The 21,981-nt window shown below is 54.4% G+C and overlaps 10 protein-coding genes across 10 annotated transcripts; 4 read left to right on the plus strand and 6 right to left on the minus strand.

The window, feature by feature from the left end:
- Positions 1 to 1,033: 1,033 nt before the first annotated feature.
- BU26DRAFT_304676 (uncharacterized protein) lies at positions 1,034 to 3,466 on the minus strand. The gene is made up of 4 exons (XM_033821836.1): positions 3,189 to 3,466; positions 1,745 to 3,079; positions 1,241 to 1,696; positions 1,034 to 1,157 (listed from the first exon to the last, which is right to left on the minus strand). Exons 1-4 carry the CDS (start codon positions 3,368 to 3,370, stop codon positions 1,148 to 1,150), a joined length of 1,983 nt encoding a protein of 660 aa, XP_033683712.1. The 5' UTR covers positions 3,371 to 3,466; the 3' UTR covers positions 1,034 to 1,147.
- Positions 3,467 to 4,129, minus strand: BU26DRAFT_304668 (uncharacterized protein). Its single transcript, XM_033821835.1, has one exon. The coding sequence runs from the start codon at positions 4,035 to 4,037 to the stop codon at positions 3,564 to 3,566; it is 474 nt and encodes a 157-aa protein (XP_033683713.1). The 5' UTR covers positions 4,038 to 4,129; the 3' UTR covers positions 3,467 to 3,563.
- BU26DRAFT_483670 (Ser/Thr protein phosphatase-like protein catalytic subunit) lies at positions 3,996 to 5,319 on the plus strand. The gene is made up of 3 exons (XM_033825825.1): positions 3,996 to 4,175; positions 4,237 to 4,470; positions 4,531 to 5,319. The coding sequence occupies exons 1-3, from the start codon at positions 4,160 to 4,162 to the stop codon at positions 5,232 to 5,234; spliced, it is 954 nt and encodes a 317-aa protein (XP_033683714.1). The 5' UTR covers positions 3,996 to 4,159; the 3' UTR covers positions 5,235 to 5,319.
- Positions 5,320 to 5,369: 50 nt separating this feature from the next.
- On the minus strand, positions 5,370 to 7,177 carry BU26DRAFT_483675 (uridine-cytidine kinase-like protein-like 1). The gene is made up of 4 exons (XM_033825826.1): positions 6,912 to 7,177; positions 6,721 to 6,848; positions 6,482 to 6,669; positions 5,370 to 6,429 (listed from the first exon to the last, which is right to left on the minus strand). Exons 1-4 carry the CDS (start codon positions 7,068 to 7,070, stop codon positions 5,558 to 5,560), a joined length of 1,347 nt encoding a protein of 448 aa, XP_033683715.1. The 5' UTR covers positions 7,071 to 7,177; the 3' UTR covers positions 5,370 to 5,557.
- Positions 7,178 to 7,286: 109 nt separating this feature from the next.
- BU26DRAFT_304705 (uncharacterized protein) lies at positions 7,287 to 8,912 on the plus strand. Its single transcript, XM_033821837.1, has 4 exons — positions 7,287 to 7,405; positions 7,458 to 7,543; positions 7,758 to 7,953; positions 8,144 to 8,912. The coding sequence occupies exons 1-4, from the start codon at positions 7,403 to 7,405 to the stop codon at positions 8,624 to 8,626; spliced, it is 768 nt and encodes a 255-aa protein (XP_033683716.1). The 5' UTR covers positions 7,287 to 7,402; the 3' UTR covers positions 8,627 to 8,912.
- A 200-nt stretch (positions 8,913 to 9,112) lies between these two features.
- Positions 9,113 to 12,095, minus strand: BU26DRAFT_564412 (MCM-domain-containing protein; the record flags this gene model as incomplete). Its single annotated transcript, XM_033833277.1, has 3 exons — positions 9,113 to 9,235; positions 9,289 to 11,758; positions 11,809 to 12,095. The coding sequence occupies 3 exons, from the start codon at positions 12,093 to 12,095 to the stop codon at positions 9,113 to 9,115; spliced, it is 2,880 nt and encodes a 959-aa protein (XP_033683717.1).
- Positions 12,096 to 12,349: 254 nt separating this feature from the next.
- Positions 12,350 to 14,121, minus strand: BU26DRAFT_518931 (serine/threonine protein phosphatase-like protein 2A catalytic subunit). Its single transcript, XM_033828921.1, has 6 exons — positions 13,746 to 14,121; positions 13,639 to 13,680; positions 13,484 to 13,589; positions 12,903 to 13,436; positions 12,786 to 12,858; positions 12,350 to 12,735 (listed from the first exon to the last, which is right to left on the minus strand). The coding sequence occupies exons 1-6, from the start codon at positions 13,905 to 13,907 to the stop codon at positions 12,663 to 12,665; spliced, it is 990 nt and encodes a 329-aa protein (XP_033683718.1). The 5' UTR covers positions 13,908 to 14,121; the 3' UTR covers positions 12,350 to 12,662.
- A 364-nt stretch (positions 14,122 to 14,485) lies between these two features.
- BU26DRAFT_483685 (HET-domain-containing protein) lies at positions 14,486 to 16,683 on the minus strand. Its single transcript, XM_033825827.1, has 2 exons — positions 16,171 to 16,683; positions 14,486 to 16,110 (listed from the first exon to the last, which is right to left on the minus strand). The coding sequence occupies exons 1-2, from the start codon at positions 16,469 to 16,471 to the stop codon at positions 14,519 to 14,521; spliced, it is 1,893 nt and encodes a 630-aa protein (XP_033683719.1). The 5' UTR covers positions 16,472 to 16,683; the 3' UTR covers positions 14,486 to 14,518.
- Positions 16,684 to 16,870: 187 nt separating this feature from the next.
- Positions 16,871 to 20,030, plus strand: BU26DRAFT_518932 (uncharacterized protein). The gene is made up of 2 exons (XM_033828922.1): positions 16,871 to 17,020; positions 17,079 to 20,030. The coding sequence occupies exons 1-2, from the start codon at positions 16,928 to 16,930 to the stop codon at positions 19,815 to 19,817; spliced, it is 2,832 nt and encodes a 943-aa protein (XP_033683720.1). The 5' UTR covers positions 16,871 to 16,927; the 3' UTR covers positions 19,818 to 20,030.
- Positions 20,031 to 20,334: 304 nt separating this feature from the next.
- On the plus strand, positions 20,335 to 21,781 carry BU26DRAFT_456336 (alcohol dehydrogenase). Its single transcript, XM_033824910.1, has 4 exons — positions 20,335 to 20,551; positions 20,602 to 20,645; positions 20,695 to 20,797; positions 20,855 to 21,781. The coding sequence occupies exons 1-4, from the start codon at positions 20,434 to 20,436 to the stop codon at positions 21,634 to 21,636; spliced, it is 1,047 nt and encodes a 348-aa protein (XP_033683721.1). The 5' UTR covers positions 20,335 to 20,433; the 3' UTR covers positions 21,637 to 21,781.
- The last annotated feature ends 200 nt before the right edge of the window (positions 21,782 to 21,981 follow it).

The following is a 21,981-nucleotide window of genomic DNA, read 5'->3' on the forward strand; positions in this document are numbered from 1 at the left end:
TGAATGCTGATAAATGGCGAGTTTTTGCATTATAGTTATGCCGTGACTGAAACTTATTGCATGCTATTGGCTCTATCGTAATAATCTGCCCTACCGACATTGTGCCTGCAGACCTGCTTCCCCTGGTTCTGAAGTTCTTCGATTTAAGTATCGCGAGTACGATCAGTGTTTCTAGATCCTATTGCCGGCGCCAGCCGGGAGGTCGTAGTGTCGTCGGTTGGTCTCCGACGCCGTGTCCGTCAGTCCGTCCACATCATATCTAAAAGTAGCAACTTGACGCGGGGCCTCTAGTCCAGTGGCCTTTTCAGATTCAAGGCCTCTGAATCCAGATCTTCAGGCTGATTCAGCGTCTTCAGGATGCTCTTGCGAGGGATAACGAGGTCTAAGAGCAAATCTAGTTGGCCTCCCTACCGTCCCTCTTCCATATATGCGGAAAGAGCGAAACCCTAGATGAAGTCCGACGAAGTCACCCTGCTGGTTACAAACAGTGGGAAGTCGCTCGCACGGCTTCATTTTCGCTTTACCTGGGTCGTAGTCTCAATTGACTAGCATGGAGACGAGAAGTAGACGACAGAGGGTATGGAGACATATCAGACGAAAGACGATGCGACGGAAACGGTGAGAGTCGACGACTGGCGCTACCAAGTGGCGCGCGGAGAAGGGTGGGATAAGATTACTACAGTCCGAAAAGACATGACATAGTGATAAGAGAAGACGCAACAACAGGTTCGTCAGGAAAAATATGGTGTCGACTAAGTGCCAGCCATAAATGGCGGGAGACGAAAGAAACGGACAGCTCCGCCGGGCATAGAAGGGATGAGACTTTTGGAGTTCGACCGCCCGCCGAATATCTCAAGATGAAAGGCACTTCGCTCGCCTGAGAGGCGGAAACGCCAACTACCAGTGACGCCAGATACCATGTTACCCTATGCTTACGCGGAAAAAGACCACAACCATGATTGACGTGAAAATGACTGGAAGAAGAGAAAGCCACCGTATTGCAGCCTAGGGCCCGATGCAGCGATGGTGCCTGAACAAAGATTCGAGTAGGTGACTAGAGTCTAGCCTTCCGTAGTTTCTCAGTGAAACGCGGAGGATATTGTACGTGTACGACTTAGGATAGGTTCGATAAGCAAGACTTGGCGTTCTAGCGCCGACTATGTTAAGTTAGCAGCATGCTTAACCTTGCCCATAGGGCCGCGATAACGGAAGCGTTAAAGGCAACGTTGAGTAAGCTTACCTATAGGCGGCAGCGACTTCGGAACGTCGCTTGCGCTTTGTATGGTCGTCTTGTTGACGCAGTTTCTCGTCGTCTTGGTCCGAATCTTCGTAACTCCTTTTACGGGTCAAGGAGCTGTCACTGCGTTTCAGTGATGGCACAGGCGGGGGAGCTTTATCAGCCCCATTGGTAGCAGGCTTCTCGGGTTCAAAGTCGGAGCCGGCAAGCGTTCGATTGCTGCCTTCAGAGCGTGCAGGGCTTTCTCGCGAGCCATCAAAAGCGTGACCGTTGGGCTGATTCTGCGAATTGCTGGCATTCCAAGGATCGTAAGGTTGGCGGCCTGGAGGCGGCGGCCGTGAGTGTAGGGAGGATGACATAGAGCCATAGGGACGTTGGGGCGGAGCTCCATATGTGGAGTTGCCATGGCCACCGTAAGAATGTGCCCTATGCGGGCCCTGTTCTGGACGTGGAGGAATCCTGCAAGTGTTAGATAAGGCAGTTCGATGAAGGGATCAAGATACTTACTGAGCGGGTGGCGGTGCGGGAGGCTTCTCGGGTAAGGAAGCTGAAGGCTTTTCGTCAAAGGGGAAGGGGATTGCCATCGGATCATTCGACGGTGGTTTTGGAGTTCCCGTCACTCCTAGTCTTGCAAGTATGTCCTCCTGCATCTGGTCTCTCGATAGATCCGTTTCTTGACGGGGCATCATGGGTTTAGGGTCCTCAGTATTGGCTGACAGTACCTGCTCAAGGTGGTCCATAACATTCCATGTCGAGTCGTGCATCTCTTCGTCTTCTTCCTCTTTGACGTCGTGCAGAGGCTCATCAGGGCGGTCACGCAATGCAATGCACTCTTCGATCGACACGAGATTTCGAGACATCTCTTCGTCTGTAAAAACCACAAAAATCGGATCTCTCTTGATCTTATCCCACTCGTCGGTCTGCCTCACGTCCAAGAAAGCCTCGTGCGAGTTCTCCGGCGTAAAGTAGATGGACACCGACTCTCCGTTGCCAAGCTTCTCTGCAGGCGGTTTGAGCGCTTGCTCTTCGGCGTCGGAAAACGTTGAAGGCAGCGCGCGCGTCACCTGTTTGGCGGGGCGCCAAATTATGACACCTAGACTCAAATTCGGATCAACAGGCTCGTTAGCCTTTGGCCAGATAGCACCGTCGAAGTCAAAGTCCCAATCATCCCATGCCAAAAACAACTGTGGTTTCTCTCCTGGTGCGCTTGTAACACTTTCTGGCTGGCCAAGCGTCGGAGTAGTTTGAGTTGTGGCAGGATAGGCCGACGTCGGGGTCGGTGTGGCATTTGGATCAGGCCCGGGAAGCCCGTTCGGAGGGCCGTTAAAGGAGTTGTATTGACTAGCTGTGGGATAGGCGGCTTGTTCATTCGATTGTGGCCAGCCTTGGGCTTGGGGGTACGCTTGTTGATTTGCGTCTACTGGCGCTGGTTGAGGTGGATACCCCTGGTAGGTATTATGGGGCGGAGCATAACCTTGGCCATTAGGATAGCTTGGGGTTTGCGAATAGGCCGGTTGCCGGGGATAGCTCTGTTGATGCTGAGGCCACTGATAGGTCGGTGTCTGCGGATAACCGGCCTGAGGATATGTCGGCTGCTGCGGATGAGTCTGAGGAGGCCCATAGCTCTGTGGCGAATATGCTGGCGTTGGGGGAGCGGCCTGGTAGCCTTGATTTGAATAAGCAGGAGGTGCTGGAGGGCCTTGCGGGTACGGTTGGTGTGGCTGTTGATACTGGTTTGGATACTGGTTAGTGCCGAACGGTCCTTGAGGCTGGGCGGGACCGCGATAGCCTGGTGGAGGAGGATATCGCGTGATTATAGGATTGCCCTTCTTCTTAGGCGCTCTGAAGCCCAATTAGTACATTAAAATGATACTCGGTCGCCATACACACAAGAGACATCGTGTTGGGCTGACTCGGGAAGGACATGATGGAAAATCGAATTCTTGCTTACCTGCTGTCGGGCGGGCGCTGAGGCGCGGCCGGCTGGGGAAATGATGGTCCAGATTGATATTGCCCGTATGCTAGTTGTTGGCCATACTGGAATGGCTGAGGTTGACTGAAGCCTGCCTGGCCATTCGCATATTGCGGCGGCTGGTACGGTGCGGTGCCTGCCACCGGTCCGCTCCACGACATTCCACCACTTGGAAACGTTGTCCGCTACTCCGAAGGGTCCTCTATGAAGGAGTCTATTTGCCGAAGTCTTGGGGATGAATAATTGTGGAGAGAGGACGGATTTGAGAGGTGGGGGTGGAGGGGAAGCGAAGACTGAGGTGCGCGTTCTCAAATTTGGTCGGTCAAACGCACGTGCCAGGAACGCCCAAAGCCCTCAGTCTCCCCGATGAATGACGCAGTATGAAAAGTCGATCCTTGAGACTGATTGGCATAGAGGGGTTCTAAGGAGGAGAATATTGGGGGCTGACGAGGGTTGGTACGTGATAGAGCTGGCTAGGCTGCTGATGTGAGGGGAAGGAAAGAAGTAGCGACCGAGAGCACGACGGACATGGAGACTCGAAATGAGAGACTGGGAAAGCACGCGGGCACCGAGACCGCCGGGAGCAGACCATTCGCGTTCTAGGCAGGGCTGAGAAGAGGAAAGGAGATGGGAATGGTAGCGGAACGTGGGAGGTTTGGGAAAAAGTCGAGGCGTGAAGTCTGCTGGAGCGGCGCTAGCCCAATCGGAGCAGCAGCAGGAGCACGGGCCCTCCGAGGCGGGAAGCGGGATTGCACCGGACGGGCGAAACAACAGCGCAACCTTTGCCTCGCCCGTCCTGCTCTCACGCCGCCACCCCCGCCGTCGCATGCCTCGATGAGCCTCCGAGAATGATTGTGCGATATCGACATCTGCTCGCGACCAGTATAGACTCCATACCCTGAGCCCGTCGCGAATGCAGGAGCATCCGTCCCGCCCTTACCAATACTACCATGCCCGGTCTTCCCTGTACGCCAGCTCCCGACGCCTTCGATGCCAACTTGTGCGCGGCCGTGCTAACCTGCTGCAGCTACCGTCGACCTCGATGAGTGCATCTCGCGGCTGTACAAGAAGGAGCTGCTCGCCGAGTCTGTCATCGAGGCAATATGCGCGAAGACGAAGGAGCTGCTCATGAAAGAGAGCAATGTGGTGCATATCAAGGCGCCCGTGACCGTTGTCGGCGACATACACGGCCAGTTCTTCGACATGATTGAGATATTCAAGATTGGCGGGCCTTGTCCGGACACCAACTACCTCTTCCTGGGTACGTGGGCGGCCTCCACCCATGGCACGCGACCTTAACTGACGAGGCTGTGCTCTATAGGCGATTATGTCGACCGCGGTCTCTTTTCCGTCGAAACGATTTCGTTGCTTGTCTGCCTCAAGCTCCGCTACCCGCACCGAGTCCACCTTATTCGCGGGAACCACGAGTCTCGCGGCGTCACGCAGTCCTACGGTTTCTACACCGAGTGCTCTCGAAAATACGGGAATGCGAACGTATGGCACTACTTTACCGACATGTTTGATTTCCTCACCCTTTCGGTGGTGATCAACGACCAGATATTCTGCGTCCACGGCGGCCTGTCGCCCTCCATACACTCGATCGATCAAATCAAGATCATTGACCGCTTCCGGGAAATACCTCACGAAGGGCCCATGGCGGATCTTGTGTGGAGTGATCCAGATCCAGAAAGAGATGAATTTTCGCTCAGCCCGAGAGGGGCGGGGTATACGTTTGGGGCTCAGGTGGTCAAGAAATTCCTGGAGGTCAATGCCATGTCCCACATATTACGGGCACACCAGCTATGTCAGGAAGGATTTCAAGTGTTATACGACGATCGTTTAAGCACAGTATGGAGCGCACCGAACTACTGTTATCGATGCGGGAATATGGCAAGCGTGCTGGAAGTTAGCGATACCGGGGAAAGGTTTTTCAACGTTTTCGATGCAAGCCCGGACAACGACGTACACCGGGCGGAACAGCAGCAGCAACAAGGGAAGGAGGTAACGACGGAGTACTTCCTATGATACCCTTAACAAGCGCAGTGTATATACGTCAGGAATGCGGTTTGGGATGACGGCGTTGGTAATAGCGGCCTAGGGCTACGTGGCGTTTATGGACATGGCTTGGTGGCAAGGTGTGAGAATCGCATCAAGCTTTCCGTATCTTAGAGCTGCCGATGTAATAATATATGCATGAAAGCTACCCTCCTGATTGTGTTACCTTCATGCGTGATATGCATCAACTGTCCCGCTGCCATGGCACGCCCGGATACATTCCCCAGCCAAAACCCTGTCTATCCAACCGCTTATCAGGCCGCTATAGCCTAATGACAGTTAATCGACCCTTGTCAACATCCTAAATATCTAGTTTCTACCCATCGATTCTCCATATCGTCCCCCATCCTAGCCACCACGCAACGGGCCTCCGGGAAAACCCTCAACACCCGATTCACGCCCACTCTTCCCGCCATGTACGTCACGAACACAATCCTGTCTTCTGGCACTCCATGATCCACCAACACCTTAACCGCCATCAGCGCCGCTCCACCACTTGACATCTGCGGATCAAGCACCAACACAAGCCCACACTGCTTGATGTTCGCGGGCAGCGCCCGGTAATGCAGTTCTGGCTCGCCCGTCCGATAGTTCGTCTGGATGAGTATCCTGCCGATGCGACAATCGGGGATCGTGCGTCGAAGCCCAGTTTCGAAGGCGCTGCCACCGCGGAGGACTACCACCGCACTGATTTCCGCAGTCTTCTTAAGGCCCATGTACACGTGTCCTTGTGGCGTCGTGACTTGAGAGGGCGTGAAGGGTAGGAAGTCAACCGCCGTCTCAATGAGCAAAGCGACCATCCGGTCAAAGTAAAATATATAGTCTTCCGTACTGGTCGTCTCATCCATGAGGAGCGTATGGATGGCCTTAACCTGATTCGTCTGCTTAATGATAATTGCGTTTGGGGACAACGGGCTGTCCTCTGCGATCTTCCCAAGCCGAGTAAGCTCGAGTTGGTGCTGGGCCGACTTGTGCTGCAACGTCTTCTGGATTTGGGAGCTGATCATGGCGATGGCCACTTTATTTTCGATGCCGCGCGGAATAATAATGTCGGCGATTTCGCGCTGGGGCGCGACGTATTTGGAGAAGTTTGGCTTGACGAAGCCGAACCATTGTTTTATGCAGCCGTCGATATCGCGGCCGCGTTCTTTGACATCTCGGACCACTGTGCTTCGTTAACTACTAACTATATGGCCGGAGTGTAATATAAGCCATACGCCTTCTAGAGAGACAAAGGTCTGCATCTGCTTCGGCGAAGATCTTCAAGTCCAGCATATCCAATACACGCTGATCGTGCAGGGCAAAGATGCCTTCCAAAATAAGCACATGCGGAGAGTAGATGGTCGTGGTTTGCTCCAGCCTAGCATGTTTCTGAAAAGAGTAGACTGGTATGTCAGCAACCTTTCTAAGCATCATATCAGCCATTGGTTTATATGCTCTTTACTTTGTAGCATACCCATTTTTGACGTCTCGTAACCTGTCCACTAGCACGTCAAAGTCAATGGCGTCCGGCGAGTCAAAATCGAACTCATTTCTGAAAGCCGCTGCGGATTGGGCCGGCGTCAACGGCTTGTAGAAAGAATCCTGTTCCACTTAATGTTGGCACACGTGACCTTCTTATGCGGGTGTCCGAGAGCGCTAACGCACCATGGACAGGATCACAACCCAGGGGAGGTTCAGGGAAGCCACGATAGCTAAGGCTAAAGATGTCTTTCCTGATCCGGAGCTCCCTGCTACTCCAATGATGCTGGCATTTCCCCACGGGGGAGAGTAGTGGATTCGGCGAGTTGGAGTTGTCATCGCCATGGCTGGACTTCGAGTCGAACAGCCAATTACTTGAGAGTATCACCTCATAACGAGTGACAAATAAATCTATATGGCAAGAAATAGAGAAATGCGAATGTAATGGCAAGGATGACGCCGAGGCTTGTGCGACGAACTTGAACTCGGGACGGCTGGCTTACATAAAAAGCGCACGAGCCACAATCTCGCTAAAGAGCTCGGTCTGCCCGCAGCTTGCACCTCAAACCTCACTTGTTCCACTCGCAAACTCTGCATGGGCCCACGCTTCCTCGGCCACGGTCGAGCCGCCTATCACTTTTACTGATGGACGTCCGGCGAGGACACTGAAGACTACCATGGTCAGTTTCCGCTGCTCAAAAGCTATGCTCAGCTGCTAACCGATTGCTCTAGAGCTCTTCCACCGTCTCTGTGTCGGCTGCGACGCCAACGCAGCATCCCTTCCAGCGGAAGGTCGATGAAATTAAGCCCTCCAAAACGTAAGTCGTTCTTCTGTGCTATGCATCTATTGCAAACCATGCACCGTTCACATGATGTGTCGATATCAAGTTGGGAATCTCTCCGAAACTACGTGTGGAGAACGTGTTAACTTGTTTTCTGATTTTCAAAGCAAGTATTTCTTGCTTCACTATCTTTCCCACCAAATTTTTTATAGGAAAACAGTGCACACGGTGCTAATTGTGCTCTCCGCAGGGACATCAACTTCGTCGTCATGGATTACCTTATCAGCGAAGGATATCCGCGGGCTGCGGAGAAATTTGCAAAGGAAGCGAACATTCAGCTTCCTCTTGAGGAGGAGTCCATTCAGTCGCGCGTAGAGATCCGGAGGGCCATTCATGCTGGCGATATTGATACCGCTATCAATAAGATCAACGATCTCAATCCGCAGGTACGTCTTTCTCATGTTCACCATTTCCCTATCCCCTCCCTTGCAGGATTATAACCAGTTTCATGCACCACGCATAGCCTACGGGTTTTGATGATAAACAAACCTTCAGTCCTCAGTATGATACGCAAGCAGCTCAAGAACATCGAGTCAATAAGCTACTCTCCTGAGCTCGGCTGACAATTTCTTATAGATTCTCGATACAGACCCCGCTCTACACTTCGCTCTATTACGTCTTCAGCTTATCGAACTTATCCGCAAGTGCACCTCGTCCCAGACCTCAGACATAACGCCCGCCCTAAACTTCGCCTCATCACAGCTCGCCCCGCGCGCCGCGACGAACCCCGATTTTCTAAGAGACCTCGAGCTTACCATGTCCCTCCTTATCTTCCTTCCTTCCGACAACCTCCAGCCTCAGCTGGCGGAGCTGCTGAAACCAACATTACGACGGCAAGTCGCTAGCAAAGTTAACGAAGCAATCCTCACAAGCATGGGCACGCGCGGCGAGTCCCGCATGCGCAGTCTCGTCCGGCTTCGGCTGTGGGCAGAAACCAAAGCAAGGGAGGTTGGCAAAGACTTACCGCCATCGTTGCCGCTGGGTTTGCAGGATGGGGAAGAGAATGGGAGTCAGACAAACGGCAGTAATAGGGAAGCCGTGGATGTCATGGTCCAATAGGATGGGCCTGCTCCATTTCATCCTACGATACAATTCGTGCTACATCTTCGGAGAATCATCACTAGCGCTATGGTGTATGACTGAACGATATTGGCATGATCACGGCACGGCATGGACATGGGCGTTGGACTTGGTTTCGGGGACACGGCGTCTAAGAATAACGGTCATGATACCACAATGGGAAATTCTTCTTCAAGGACCTGAATGGTTTTCCATTGCCCTTTTAGGAGCGATTAAGAGCACAGTCAAACGTGCATCTACCTATAAGACCGCGTTGAAGGACTTGAGGCCTAGCAATATCTCCAAATGCGAGAACGGTCCTCCACACAGAGGAACAAGCTTAAGGCATATGAATCTTCTGAACATTGAAAAGACGCCTATCCAGAACCTATGCTGCACTATATCCACAAAACGCCTGGTTCTGACACCCCGGAAGCCGCATTTATTACCTCATTATGCGTGTCCACGTTCCCATCAGCGCTGCAATCAAACAATATCCTCCACCGGGCAGTTCGGATGCAACACGTATACCACCTTCTCCGAATCCTGAGGTCCCTGACCCTGGTCGTCCGCTAGACCCTCGCCGCGAATCTGCATGAGATATTGCTCCTGTACATTCTGTTAGTCCTGTGCTCTAGGCAAGGGCTGGATAGCACACGTACCTTGCAGACCTTCTTGAGCACCTTCTTCGCAAGCGCCCTCTCCTTCTCCAGATCCTCCTGGGTATCAAGCTCCGCTTCCTTCTGCTCCAAGTACCAGACCAAGAGCTCCTCTTCCTCGACGCCATCTTCAGTCGAGGCTTGATCGTCGTTGACGCGCTTGACGAAGAGGTTGCGCATCGCGACGTATTTGTCGTGCGTGATCTTCGTCTTCTCGCGCGGCGCAGGTGCAGGTGTACGGCTCGCTGTCCGCACCCGTTCGCCCTGCTGCTCATCATCCATCTCCGCGTCGCCATCTTGCGTTTCAGCGGCTGCTGCCGCAGCGAGCATCGCCTCGTCGTCCTCGTCTTCAACTTCGACGTCGTCTTTCTCAACGCTGATGATGGATTGACGGAGGAGATTGTACGCTTCCTTGACGAACTCGGGCGTGATCTCGCTGACACAGTTCGCCTTCGCAATAGCCTCAGACAACCGAATCATGCTCTCTAGTTGACGGACCGTTATGCGATAGCTATTGCGACCAATGCCACCCTGCGCGTCGTCCGCGCGCAGTTCCTTGTACTTCTCCACCAGCGTCTCCTTCGCCTCGTCGGTGAACTCTGGCTTGAACGTACGCGCAAAGCGGATGTAGCGCTGAAGCTGCTCGGTGCTGAACTCAGGCTCGATAGCGTCATCGCGGTCTTTGTGGATACCGACGATGTGCTCTGCGAGGTGGCGGTCGACGTCCTCGTCGCACTCGTCTAGAACAACGAAGAAGAGATCAAAGCGGGACATGATAGGTGCAGACATGTTGACGTTGGCACGGAGAGTCGTCTTGCGGTTGTAGCGGCCGCCGACGGGGTTGGCTGCCGCAAGGATGGAAGTACGCGCATTGAGGGTTGCTTGGATACCTGCTTTGGCGATGGAGATGGTCTGTTGTTCCATGGCTTCGTGGATAGCGACTTGGTCGGCGATGTCCATTTTGTCGAACTCGTCGATGGCGCAGATGCCATTGTCTGCGAGCATGAGGGCTCCGGCTTCGATGGTGAAATCTCCAGTTTCCTCGTCCTTGACTACTGCAGCTGTGAGACCTGCGGCGGAAGAGGCCTTGCCGGAGGTGTAGACTGCCCGTGGCAAGAAGCTGCAGATATACTTCAGGAATTGGGACTTGGACGTAGAAGGATCCCCAACAATGCAAATATTGATATCTCCACGCAAAGCCATGCCTTCAGGCGTCTCTTTGGAGACACCACTCATAAGCTGGAGCAAAAGCCCTTTCTTGATGACCTGGTGACCATAGACTGTAGGTGCAATCGAGTCCACCAGGCGCATATAGATGTGGGGTTTCTGGACCATATCCTTCAAGTCCTGGATCTCGGAGGGAGTGAGAGTTGCGAGGTATTCTGCCTGCGCTTCTTCGCCAGATGCCGTCGTCTCCAGTGCTTGTACCTGGTTGAGCGAAGCGAGGATGTTTCCTGCTTGACCAGTCATACGATGATTCGACGGCTGCCCTGGGGTAGAAGTGTCTGGCGTCACCATGCAGGCCAAGAATGACATCCGGTAGGTAAGGTCGCGTACACCCAACGCTTTGAGACCGCTGACGCCGGAGCCGCCGACATCATTACCGCGGGCGCTGTTTGAGTTGTCTCGAGTCGCCTGAGGCCTCACACCTGGTACTCTGAACTGACTCACGTCCGGAATTACGATGACGGTTCCCGTGAAGATGCACTTCTCTCCAGCTTTGGCGCGATCGACCATTTCGCCTCGCAAGATGACGTCCATTGTCCGAGGCATGCTGCCTGTTGGGATCTCAGAACTGTTCTCTTGAATCCGTACCTTCTGCCAGTCCACGAAGGTAGATTGTCTGATATCTAGTCGCCACCCTTCTCGGTTCATGCATGTCGTGTTTGGACATTGGGTGGGTTCTGTGTATTTGAACGTCTGCTCGATGCTCGGTACTACGGTATTGCAAGCCTCGCATATAAAGGTGGCCAAAGAAAGCTCAGGCCGGACTTCCGAAGTGCGAGTGACAGTGCCCGAGATGGACAACAATCGACCAATGGATTCTGTTCGCAGCTGTCGGATGCGGGAGATGAGGGGAAGGTTGTAGAAGGCGAGTGTGAACAGCTTGTCGGTCTGCTGGTTCGCTGTCTTCTCGTTGAGGCTCTCATTCTGACTCGTCGCGTTGCCGGCGTTCGACGTAGCAGAGACCGATGTGGTCGATGTGGGCTGGCGATGCTGGCGGAAGTAGTCCGGCTCATACTTCGCAATGAGGGCGTGGAGGGCGCGGACCATGTATGGGAGAAATCGGTAGTACTCGCTGGCAACAGCCGCTGCCACGACACCATCCTCGTGCCTCTGCAAGTGCGTGTAATCGACGTAGAGTGTGGAGAGGCCGTACAGCTTCATGCCTCTGATTTGGTCAATGTAGTATTTGTCCGTGGTGGGGATACTCGACACCGGCAGCGCTGACGACGTCGGATCTTCCGTGTAGCTGCCATTGTGTTAAAAGCTGGCGACCCTCAGCAGCGTGATCGAGCCTACCTCTCCAGGAACTCCTGAAATCGAACAGACAGCGTTTCTCCCGTCAGGTCGACCACCTTGGGTATATCCGCTCTGGGTCCGTTGGCTCTCCGGCCAGGCACCCTCGCACCTACGACTTCGTCATCTGGAAAGCCGTCGACGTCGCTGTTCGCACCGGCGCTTTCGGAAGGGGGTGCACGGGGCCGGGCGGACGAGGAGCGCATTTGCGACCGCCTTGGGTTTCCAACGTCGCTTGAAGGAGTGGGAGCGGCATCCGAGTTGAGAACAGCATCCAGAAGGGAAGACATGGTGAGCGAGGCGTTGTGTTGTGCGATTGTGCTGCGGGAGTCTGAAGGTTGCGAGTTTTGCCGCGGGGAGGAGGGGCGCGTCGACGCGTCGCAGTGTCGCGTTTTCTCAATTAGCTTTCCTATTTGGGAATGGTCGATTTCAACCCCTGGACCAGCCTTGGAAAGCGAGGCTGCCAGCGCTGCCGGCTCGACCATCAGAAGCCTTTGGTCCCTGTTATAGTCGACACGCTGGCCAACACTCTTTCGCCTGTGCTTTTGATAGATTTTGTCTGCGTGTCATAGTCACTTTACATCAAGAGGGCCTTTCTCAAATGTGTTTCCTTTGTCGTATATCACCTGTCATACTGAAGGCACCCACCAAACGCTATCAGATTCTGTGAGTCGCCGCAATTCGCCCTTATCCACCCTGTGGTTGTGCCCAGGGCACTTCAAGGCTGGCCGCCTCCCTCCAGGCTTCACGACGCTAGAAGTCATTACTAACGAAGCTGCGCCCTGCAATTATTGGAATAGACTAATGCAATTCCCTTCTATGATGCTGTTTTAAGAAACATGAGGTACGGCGCCACTTTAAAGGAAGTAGTCCGGAGTCCTGCGAGACACCATAGGCTCACCAGCTCGCGGGCACGGGTCGAACTGCAAGCTACGTGGTATATTAGCAATGATCTACAAGGGTAGAGTAAGAACACATACAAGGTATACTTCAGATGCTCGTCAATCTCCATAATAGCCGCCTGGTTGCCGCACCTGTAGCAGTAGTTTGGCGCTATCGCTGTTAGCAAAGCTTGAAGAACAGAGGGAAAATCATACCAGAGAATATCGTTACCACGTTCCTATCCTGAGACCAATTGTACCCTTCCATGACAAGCTGATGTGCCCTTGCTACGAGGGTTAGGCCGTTGTTGTGGTTGAAGGCCTCGGAGATGTCCTGGCCAAAGGTGTATCCAGCACCTCGGGGAGATATGCCCCAGCCGCACCTGTCGTCCGGGTCCGACCAGAGGAGATCGCACATTGGTCCCTCGTGCGGCACCTCTTGTATCCGATCAAGAGCGCGGATGTTGTCGAGGGTGTCGATGCTGGGAGACAGCCCACCGTGGAGGCAGAAGATCTGATTGTCGATCAAAGCGGTGAGCGGCAGATAATCGAAGAGATCCGTGAAGTATTTCCAGACATTGGCGTTGCCGTACTTTCGCAAGCACTCGTCGTAGAAGCCATACACTTGAGTGATTTGTCGCGACTCGTGGTTACCACGCAGGATCGTGATGCGCTGGGGGTATCGAATCTTGAGTGCAACGAGGAGGGTCACGGTCTCGACGGAGAAATAGCCTCGGTCGACGTAGTCTCCTGTAAACTGTTAGAGGAGCCTTACGGAATGCGAGCTGCGAGCGTACCCATGAACAGATAGTTGGTATCGGGATTGGGGCCACCGATCTTGAACAGCTCCATCAAATCGTGAAACTGGCCATGGATATCACCGCACACCGTGACAGGGCATTTCTAATCTTTGTGAGCTAGTCGCCAGGCCTCGGAGGGATATGGTACTTACGACTGGCTGCACGTTTGACTCCTCCTGAAGAACCTCACGAGCCTATCAAACAGCGGCTGTCAATGCACAATTCTCACCGACACTTTTGAGCGGGAGCTCTCGCATACCTTATCGCAAAGTCTCTGCACGTCACTCTCCGCCAACTGTTTGCAGTTCATGAGACCCTCAATCCAGCCGTCCAGCGTCGGAATTGATGCGGGCTCGGTGAGCGGAACTGACGACATCTGCATAGGCTCGGAAATCTTGACATCCTCCATATTGGTATCCATGTTGGGTATGCGGGGGCTGGCGTTGTTCTGCAGATGGGTGTCGCTTGTTGTCGTGGGTGCTGTCGTGCGAGGGGGTTCTTGCCGCTTCAAACTGGGTCAATGACGTGCAAGGCTCAAAAGACGCCGTGCGCAGATCGCAGGCGGCTGTGGAAGTGAGGTCGAAGTCTAGGCAGGTATATGCAGCGATCAGAAGGGCTTCGAGGGTGGAGCAGGGCTTGGGCAGAAGAATGGGTTGTGAATTGAGAGTCGCACCCTTGCCTGCATGAATACAGCCTTGGCAGAGCATCGGTTAAACCATTCGCCGCTTCCGACGCAATAAGTCATCCCGGGCTACCAACCCCTGTTCTTCGTTGAGACGCGGCTTTGATGCGCTCTAGTTCACATTGTCACTATGTTGTTCATTTCATTCAGGATCGTGCACCGTCTGACACTATTATTAATACGGTACACACAGAAGTGCCTACGCCCTTTGGTGAACTCTCTACGTACACTGCCACATGCAAAACAAGGTGTTCTACTTCCGGCTTGAAACGCGCCTCTGTGAGGTCTCAATGGATGAATGCACCTGGGCACGGACTCTATGCTGTCCCCAATAATCCCGTATTGCGTGGTCAGATTACTTCCACAGCCCTCCCTCGTCCCTCACGCATATCTTCTAGATTTAGTTGGTGTCCATGGACTCCTCCTATCCTTGCTCTGTCTCGTATCTGAAGAAGGCCGATCCGCTCGAAAACATTTTTCCGTTGTTCCAATCTCTTAAGGGCCAAGGAGTACTCCCTGCCGCTAGACGTGAGAGCCATCGGAATACAGAGTACCTCCAGCCCGTCAGATACATCGCTCCCCTTTCGAGAGAGAACAAAGTCCTCGAAGAAGATTATCCCATCAAATACACGGCCATCTTCGAACCCAATGGTGGTCTTCCCGCCTACCACTTTCGGATGTCTTATCGAGCCCCTCATCGGATCCACTTCGCCTCGTAGCCTTAGAGCTAGTTTCCCCGCCTCAACGTCACCGTCACCATCCGGTGTCACGAGACTGACTTCACAAAGTGTATCTACGATTGACTCCTTGAGATCGAAGGTGTCGAAGAAATGTATCCTACCGTCGACAGACGCCCAGGTCCAGCTCGGTTCGGTAACCAGGGATCGAGCCTCGCGTGGGTAAATTTGGAACCACAGCAGATCAGCCAGAAGACTGTCCTCCCACACCCCGTTGAGGTACCTTGAGTTGCGATAAGCTTCCATAGAGGTGGCCAGGCCAAGCAGCGCAGGCAGCTTATCAGACGTAACCGTGAGGCTGAGGAACGAATACTCTCGCACCATCCTACGCCAAAGTCTGCCTAAAATATCCGGCGTGTTGACGGACTCTAGGCTACTGTTTCCGTATATTGAGGCATACATCTGCTTTCCCAACAGTCCGTCTTCGTAACGATCGAGGCCGCCTATAGCTGCGTCGCCGATGCCAGTACACTGGCATGTCGTACTAGCCATACACTCCCAGAACAGCTCTTGTTCGCCAAAATGCAAGAGGCGTGGCGAAAGTAGACGTTCTTGGTATACCCAACCACGGCTCAGTAGTGGCGTGTGGGGACGGTACCAGTGTTGGATCTTCCTGCGAGCCATCATTATGTATGGAGAGCCATCGGCATTCGTACCTCTGAGTTCTATCTCGGGGTTCTGGCTGAACAGACCTCCTTCTCCGCTTGCTGACTTGACCGCCGAGATGGTCAGAACAGCGTTCGAGTAGACTGATGCCATGCGAGCGGCCTCGCATTCCCAGTCTGCTGCACTATCTTGAATGATGCAGAGGCTATCGATCCACAAGTAACGTATCCCTAGCGCCCTCGCTATGTGAACCGTATCCCGGAATGTGTTGCTAAGTGCTGATAGCGGGACACCACGCTTGTGTGATTCAAGAGTTGCCGTGGTTGTTCGGATGATTTGGGAAGGACCCCAGCAATGGCTCAAAGCAATGTATTGCGCTCTCTGTTGGTTGGTCTCGCGAAGAGTGATGATGGGATCATCCCCACTAACGTCTAAGATTCTCGTGGGGAGCATGGTTGAAGTATTTCGACCGCAGGGCGCATGATTGCGTAAACAGTAGTCTAGCCAAAGCCGCACTTGTTCAAGGCTCTGCTCTGAGCGTGTATCCCCTGGTGTTTCGAGATCTCTTCGTAGAATGTTGGACCAGGGGCAGTCCGTATCTGTCGGCAATGTCGTCAGTACTGGGTGCAACCCCTGGAATCTTTGTAGAGCGCCCTCACCAGGAATACAGAAGAACTCAATAGCAATCCTGTCGTGGCAGTGTTCGACCTCTAGCTCTAGACTGTTTTCTCCGAAGCGCGACACCCGATACAGGATCATAGCGTCCACGCTCTCTCCAGTAACATTGGGTACACAATGCTCTACAGCCCGTCGTAAATGGATGCAGCCAACGCAACCGCTTTCAGCCGCATCGCACATCATATCATACCGCAATCGCACTCTGCTGTGTTGACCAGGGGAAAGATCATAGCAACCACTGCAGGGTCGGAGGCCTAATCCGTGCTTTTCGATGTGTTCCATGCGGATAGGGTACGGGGGAGTACTCCGGATCCGTTTGGATATTGAGTGTGGAATCTAGGGCGAGGTCAATTGGGAATGACTCGTAGATTTACGAGGCCGGCGCTCGTGTGCTAATTCAATAGGCGAGTTAGCGAAGAAAGACGAAGCCGAAGCAGTGCAATGGAGGACGATAATTGCATGCTGGCCTGGCCGTCGCCGCGCATTCCAAGCCAATGGGGAGCCTGCCTGTTCCGGCCCTGCGCAGGGGCACAAACACAGAAGGTGGGGTTGTTCGTCGGCAAAGCTCCGGGCGTTGCCAAGGCTGCAGCTCCTCGCTTCGCACGGGCCCCCGTACCTGCCAAGAATTGCTCCCCGCCTACTTTTACCTGCGCGTTCGCGACTTCCCTCTTCCCTCCACCACGCTTTCACGTCGTGACTTCGCAATCTGCACACACAGCAGCAATTGCGAAATCCACGATGTCACGGAAACGTGCCTTCGCGGCCACTTCCCATACGTCTGACGACATGCTAGTCGATGCCGGCGACGGCTTCGGCGCCCCTCGGTCGCAGGTTCGTTTCCGTCGCACCCCACCTTCGACAGCAAACAAGCAGCTCACGCAAACAGCAGACACCTTCCTCGCCCCCGACTTCACCGTCACTGCTCCCCATTCCGGGCCAGTGGCCGCGCATTTGCAACCAGAGCCCACTGTCCGAGTCCTCCAACCCCGTCGCGGTTTGGTTCTTCACCACCATCCGCAAGTTCGTCCCGACCGTTGCGATTCGAAACATACTCGGCCTTCCGTACAACCTCGCTCAGCGTTTCCTTCGCCCGCAGCTCATCCGCGTCGAGTCAGTCACACGCCAGGATGGAGCCCGCAAGAAGCGACTCATTGACATGGGCGCTGCTGACCCCGTCACGCCCACCAAGCCGCGCGCTGGCAACGCTCGACGCAGCAAGCAGCAATTACAGCAATTACGTCGGAGCCCACCAAGCTCTCTCAAGTTCAACTGTTGGCTCCCGGGCACGTGGCCAGACAGCCCCGTCGTGCAACCTGATACTGTTGCTGCCCTCACGACCAACACTGCCCTCACCGTCGAAGCTGCCTTCATCGCCAACGCTACCCCTACCCACAATGTCACTCCTATCAGCGATGTCGATGTCGACATGACCCCACCGTCATCACCTCAGGATGCGAGCTTCACCTCTGTTGATGGCTCCCCAATTGGCCTTGAGGAGGACTGCGCTATGAAGGACGCCATCGTGGACTGCGCCATGGAGGACGCCGCCGACTGGAGTGAGTTTGAACCCTCGCTTACATCGACCCCACGTCACGTCTTCGAATCCAGCGATTCGCCTGTCAAGGCTCTACCCGTCGAACCCGTTACGCCTGTTACGCCTGTCAGACGCCGCGTCGAACCATCCTTTCCTACTGCCCCCCCGTCGCCCATCAAAATGACGCCTGCCTTGCCAAACAGTCAGGGCATGTCATTCAATATTACCCAGATGTGGCCGACAGGAGGATACTATGTTCCGCCAGACTTCGACAATACTCCGCCCAACATATTCGCACCCAAGCCATCTGATGATGACTCCACTAGCCGCCGTGCGTCCAGCCCCACCACCAAGGCTCCGGACTGTAACCACGTCTCACCATCGCCTGCTCGGAAGAATGATACTCCTGTGAGCACTCCGACGAAGGCATCCACCAACTCACCGGCCATGATCGGCTCGAAGACCTCTATCTCCGGTTCTCCAAGCCCGTGCAACAAGCTCCTTGAGCTCCACCGCCTGTCGCCCACGTTCTCAGCGCGAGGCTATCACACTAGGCCATCAAGCCCCCCTCCCCACAGGGGCCCCCTCAGAACCAACGTCCTTAAGTCCGCTCTCCACCTGGAGCGCGCACGAGCGATTGCGACGGCGGCGCGCGTCGCGCACGCTAAATACAAGGCTGCACATGATGCCCGGAACAACGGAAACGCCGAGGCCCGAGCCAAGGATAACCTCGATGTTGAAGAGACTGGGGACAACACCCAGGTCTCCATCCACACCACCTCTTCGTATGACAACGACCTCTCCACGCTGCCGGATGCGCCGACGCCACCAGCAAAGAAGTCAGTCACTTTCACTGTGAACCAACATGTGAGGACTTTCTATCAGGATGCCCTTGTCTCGGAGTACCAAGACTCCACGCTGCTCAGCATCATCTCGTGCACGGACCCGGCTGCGGCGAGGGCTGCTCTTAGGATGAGCCAGTCATCCGAAGAGGGCCTGTTAGCTGAAGAGGGCCGGTTAGCTGAAGAAGGCCACTTTTTCGAAGAGAGCAAGTCGCCTGAGAAGTGCCCGGACAGTCCGACCAGGAAGGCTCCTCCGAAGTCCGACATTCCCGAAGTCTCTCTCGTCGAAGACTTGACAGCCGCCCTGCATATTGACAGTGACGACGGCGGTTTCCGCGGAGTGCCCCAGGACATCTTCGACTACTCTGACGATGAAGATTCCCTCGAAGAATCACAGTTGTCCATTGAGCTGGTCGACGAGCTTTACGAAGACGTTGAGCAACAATTGAAGATCGCTCCACCCCAGAACATCCCGCTCGTGCCAGCTCCGACTACGAAGCCCCTCGTGTCCCCGTTGACGGATGCAGAGAAGGATATCCTGAATGCTGCAATCAAGGCCACCGATAATGGAAGGAACCACATTCAGCTTGTCCCCGGCAAGCTATCCACTCACGACTTCAGCACTCTCTTGCCCCGGGAATTCAATGGTGATCCTAGGGCCTGGCTGAATGACAACATTGTCAATGAATATCTCAACACCCTCGTCGACGACATCAAGAAGAAGGAGGGCTATGAACATCAGAAGGATGGGCCTGCTCCCTCTGTGCACGCTTTCGCTTCCCAATGGTACAACAACATGTGCAACAATCCTACTTCAGTCGCGCGTTGGGCTTTCAGGAAGAACCTCGCCGGAACGCTGCTGCTCGATGCCAGGTTGATGCTCTTCCCGATCTGCTTGGGCGGAAACCACTGGGTACTACTCGCCATCAAGGGTAGAGAACGCTTCATCGAGGTTTACGATTCATTGGGCAGAAAGAGTGAGGGGGGTATTGTGAAGGTCGCTCGTGATTGGCTCAAGATGGAACTGGGTGACCTCTACGTCGCCGCCGAGTGGAAGGACGACCAGCAGCGGGAGCGTAGCCAGAAGCAGCAGAACTCCAGTGACTGCGGTGTATTCACCCTACTCAATGCTCTGTGTCTGCTCCGCGGTGAGGAGCACAGCCGGGTTGTGCCTGTCGAGTTCATGGACGATGCCCGTCGTCGGCTGGCCGTCTCTCTTCTCGCCGGCCAGCCGACGACGGAGCTGGACTGACTGGTGGATTGAAGAGAGTATGGCGTCCAATGAGGTTTATTTCCTTTTCTTTGTTTTGCATAGCTCAGGCGTTCGTCACGGCTACGGCGGGGATGGCTATGAGACCATGAGCGATACCCCTGGGCGGCTGCCCGTAACTGACTGTACTACCAAGAAGTAATTGTATGATTATGAATCCGATAGACTTGATTAGAAAATGAGCCTGATTTGTCATGTGCGACCAGTTGTAGGCTTCAAAACTTCCTCTTGAATCCATCTCCGAGCCAGTCCGAGCCAGTTCCGAGCGGGTTTGCATCGACACCTCGTCCCACCTTCTCCATGGAGCAAGAATGCCTTTGCTCCAGAAATCTTAAACACCAGCCGAGCCAACTGGAACATTCCGTGCCGTTCCATAGGTAGTACGGCTAGAATGTGGACGACGTTTGTAGCTAGATATTGCGTCACGACAGGACCCCACATCGGTATACAAATAATGGAAGGTTCTCACTGCCGATGATGCACCACATTGCATTGCCGCGCTCTTTCCATTAATTGATCGCGCATTGCCCTCCCATATCCGGTTCTCCCCCTTACTTCTCATCTACTCTTACGAACATCCGTCTCCAGATTTAGCACCATGGCACCCTCAACGGCCAAGCAGTGGAATGTGCACGGAACGTCCGGCTTCGATTCGCTGAAGCTCAATGCGAACGCGCCCGTTCCTCAATTGGGCGACAAGGATGTTCTCGTCAAGAGTAGGCATTGCATGCTGCAGTTCGTACCACTCCAGGCTAATTGGCCCCAGTGCACGCAGCGTCTCTGAATTACCGCGACCTCATCATTCCCAAAGTACGATGTCATGCCACGTGACGACGCGACCACCTTCTAACTGCCCTAGGGAAAATACCCGTTCGGCGTCAAAGACGGTGTCGTCCCTGGATCCGACGGCGCCGGCACTGTCGAAGCTGTCGGACCGCGGGTAACGCGATTCAAGCCTGGAGGTTCGTGCTTGATGTCCCGCGGTGCTGTGGAGCATGCTGGCTGACTTTGGGACACAGACAAGGTCGTAACGCTCTTCAACCAAGGCCACCTTGGCGGCTCGCTTGATGGCGCAAGCCTCCAAACCGGCCTTGGAGGCGTCGTGGACGGCACCCTTCGCGAATATGCCTCCTTCGATGAGCAAGGCCTCGTGCAGATGCCGACCAACCTCAACTTCCTCGAAGCCAGCACGCTCAGCTGCGCTGCGCTCACTGCCTGGAATGCGCTCTACGGCCTCGAGACACGAGCACTCAAGCCCGGCCAGACTGTGCTCACCCAGGGCACTGGCGGCGTCAGCATCTTCGCCCTTCAATTCGCAAAAGCGGCAGGCGCCCGGGTCATCGCCACCACCTCGTCACCCCAAAAAGCCGAACTACTCAAGAAATACGGCGCCGACCACATCATCAACTACAAAGAGAATCCCAACTGGGGCGAGGAAGCCAAGAAACTGACCCCCGGCGGCGCCGGCGTCGAGCACGTCGTCGAGGTCGGCGGTCCGACCACAATGGCGCAGTCCCTCAAAGCCATCAAGATCGACGGCGTGATTTCGATCATCGGCTTCATTGGAGGCTTCGACAAGCAGCAGCCCTCGTTCCTCGACTGCTTGAACAACGTCTGCACTGTCCGCGGTCTCCTCGTGGGCAGCAGGCTGCAGTTTGAGGACATGAATCGCGCCATCGAAGCGAACGACATCCACCCCATTGTGGACGAGAAGATGTTCGAGCTGACGCAGCTGAAGGAGGCGTATGAGTACATGTGGGACCAGAAGCACTTTGGCAAACTGTGCGTCAAGATCGCGTAGGTATAGGGAGTCCTGACGCCTTTCGGGGCCCTTCCCGTCGCCTCTATAGGGATGGAGGAGGGTATACACAATATGTCGGTATCTACCTGGAGGCCCTTGAGGTGCCTTACATAGAATTGGAATAAGATCACCAATCACAGACCGCATAGAACAGCAGAGGCACGGACAGTGTTGCGTCTTACCTTTCTTCCATCCATGCTCAAGGCAAGACTTCATGGCGAACCAGCCCTACAAGCCACGGACCACAAGCGCGCCCGCTAGCCTCGCGCTGAATGAGGCTATGATTAGCATATGTTTCAGATATCGTAGGTTTCACGAGGCTCATCGCTGTCCCGGGGAATCCTA

This window comes from Trematosphaeria pertusa, assembly GCF_010094035.1.
Source record: "Trematosphaeria pertusa strain CBS 122368 unplaced genomic scaffold BU26scaffold_7, whole genome shotgun sequence".
Lineage (NCBI taxonomy): Eukaryota > Fungi > Ascomycota > Dothideomycetes > Pleosporales > Trematosphaeriaceae > Trematosphaeria > Trematosphaeria pertusa.

Coding starts and splice junctions, on each gene's coding strand:
- BU26DRAFT_304668 (XM_033821835.1), bottom strand. CDS start 4,037: ATGCGACGGCGGGGGTGGCGGCGTGAGAGCAGGACGGGCGAGGCAAAG.
- BU26DRAFT_483670 (XM_033825825.1), top strand. Junction 4,471..4,530: donor CACCAACTACCTCTTCCTGG/GTACGTGGGCGG, acceptor TGTGCTCTATAG/GCGATTATGTCGACCGCGGT.
- BU26DRAFT_304705 (XM_033821837.1), top strand. Junction 7,544..7,757: donor GAAATTAAGCCCTCCAAAAC/GTAAGTCGTTCT, acceptor TGCTCTCCGCAG/GGACATCAACTTCGTCGTCA. Junction 7,954..8,143: donor TCAACGATCTCAATCCGCAG/GTACGTCTTTCT, acceptor AATTTCTTATAG/ATTCTCGATACAGACCCCGC.
- BU26DRAFT_483675 (XM_033825826.1), bottom strand. CDS start 7,070: ATGGCGATGACAACTCCAACTCGCCGAATCCACTACTCTCCCCCGTGG. Junction 6,670..6,720: donor TTACGAGACGTCAAAAATGG/GTATGCTACAAA, acceptor TATGATGCTTAG/AAAGGTTGCTGACATACCAG. Junction 6,430..6,481: donor CCTTTGTCTCTCTAGAAGGC/GTATGGCTTATA, acceptor AACGAAGCACAG/TGGTCCGAGATGTCAAAGAA.
- BU26DRAFT_483685 (XM_033825827.1), bottom strand. CDS start 16,471: ATGGAACACATCGAAAAGCACGGATTAGGCCTCCGACCCTGCAGTGGT. Junction 16,111..16,170: donor TGAGTTCTTCTGTATTCCTG/GTGAGGGCGCTC, acceptor CATTGCCGACAG/ATACGGACTGCCCCTGGTCC.
- BU26DRAFT_518932 (XM_033828922.1), top strand. CDS start 16,928: ATGTCACGGAAACGTGCCTTCGCGGCCACTTCCCATACGTCTGACGAC. Junction 17,021..17,078: donor TCGGCGCCCCTCGGTCGCAG/GTTCGTTTCCGT, acceptor CGCAAACAGCAG/ACACCTTCCTCGCCCCCGAC.
- BU26DRAFT_456336 (XM_033824910.1), top strand. CDS start 20,434: ATGGCACCCTCAACGGCCAAGCAGTGGAATGTGCACGGAACGTCCGGC. Junction 20,552..20,601: donor CAAGGATGTTCTCGTCAAGA/GTAGGCATTGCA, acceptor AATTGGCCCCAG/TGCACGCAGCGTCTCTGAAT. Junction 20,646..20,694: donor GCGACCTCATCATTCCCAAA/GTACGATGTCAT, acceptor TAACTGCCCTAG/GGAAAATACCCGTTCGGCGT.
- BU26DRAFT_518931 (XM_033828921.1), bottom strand. CDS start 13,907: ATGGATACCAATATGGAGGATGTCAAGATTTCCGAGCCTATGCAGATG. Junction 13,681..13,745: donor TGCAGAGACTTTGCGATAAG/GTATGCGAGAGC, acceptor GCTGTTTGATAG/GCTCGTGAGGTTCTTCAGGA. Junction 13,590..13,638: donor AGTCAAACGTGCAGCCAGTC/GTAAGTACCATA, acceptor CACAAAGATTAG/AAATGCCCTGTCACGGTGTG.
- BU26DRAFT_304676 (XM_033821836.1), bottom strand. CDS start 3,370: ATGTCGTGGAGCGGACCGGTGGCAGGCACCGCACCGTACCAGCCGCCG. Junction 3,080..3,188: donor CAGCGCCCGCCCGACAGCAG/GTAAGCAAGAAT, acceptor ATTGGGCTTCAG/AGCGCCTAAGAAGAAGGGCA. Junction 1,697..1,744: donor CCCGCACCGCCACCCGCTCA/GTAAGTATCTTG, acceptor TAACACTTGCAG/GATTCCTCCACGTCCAGAAC.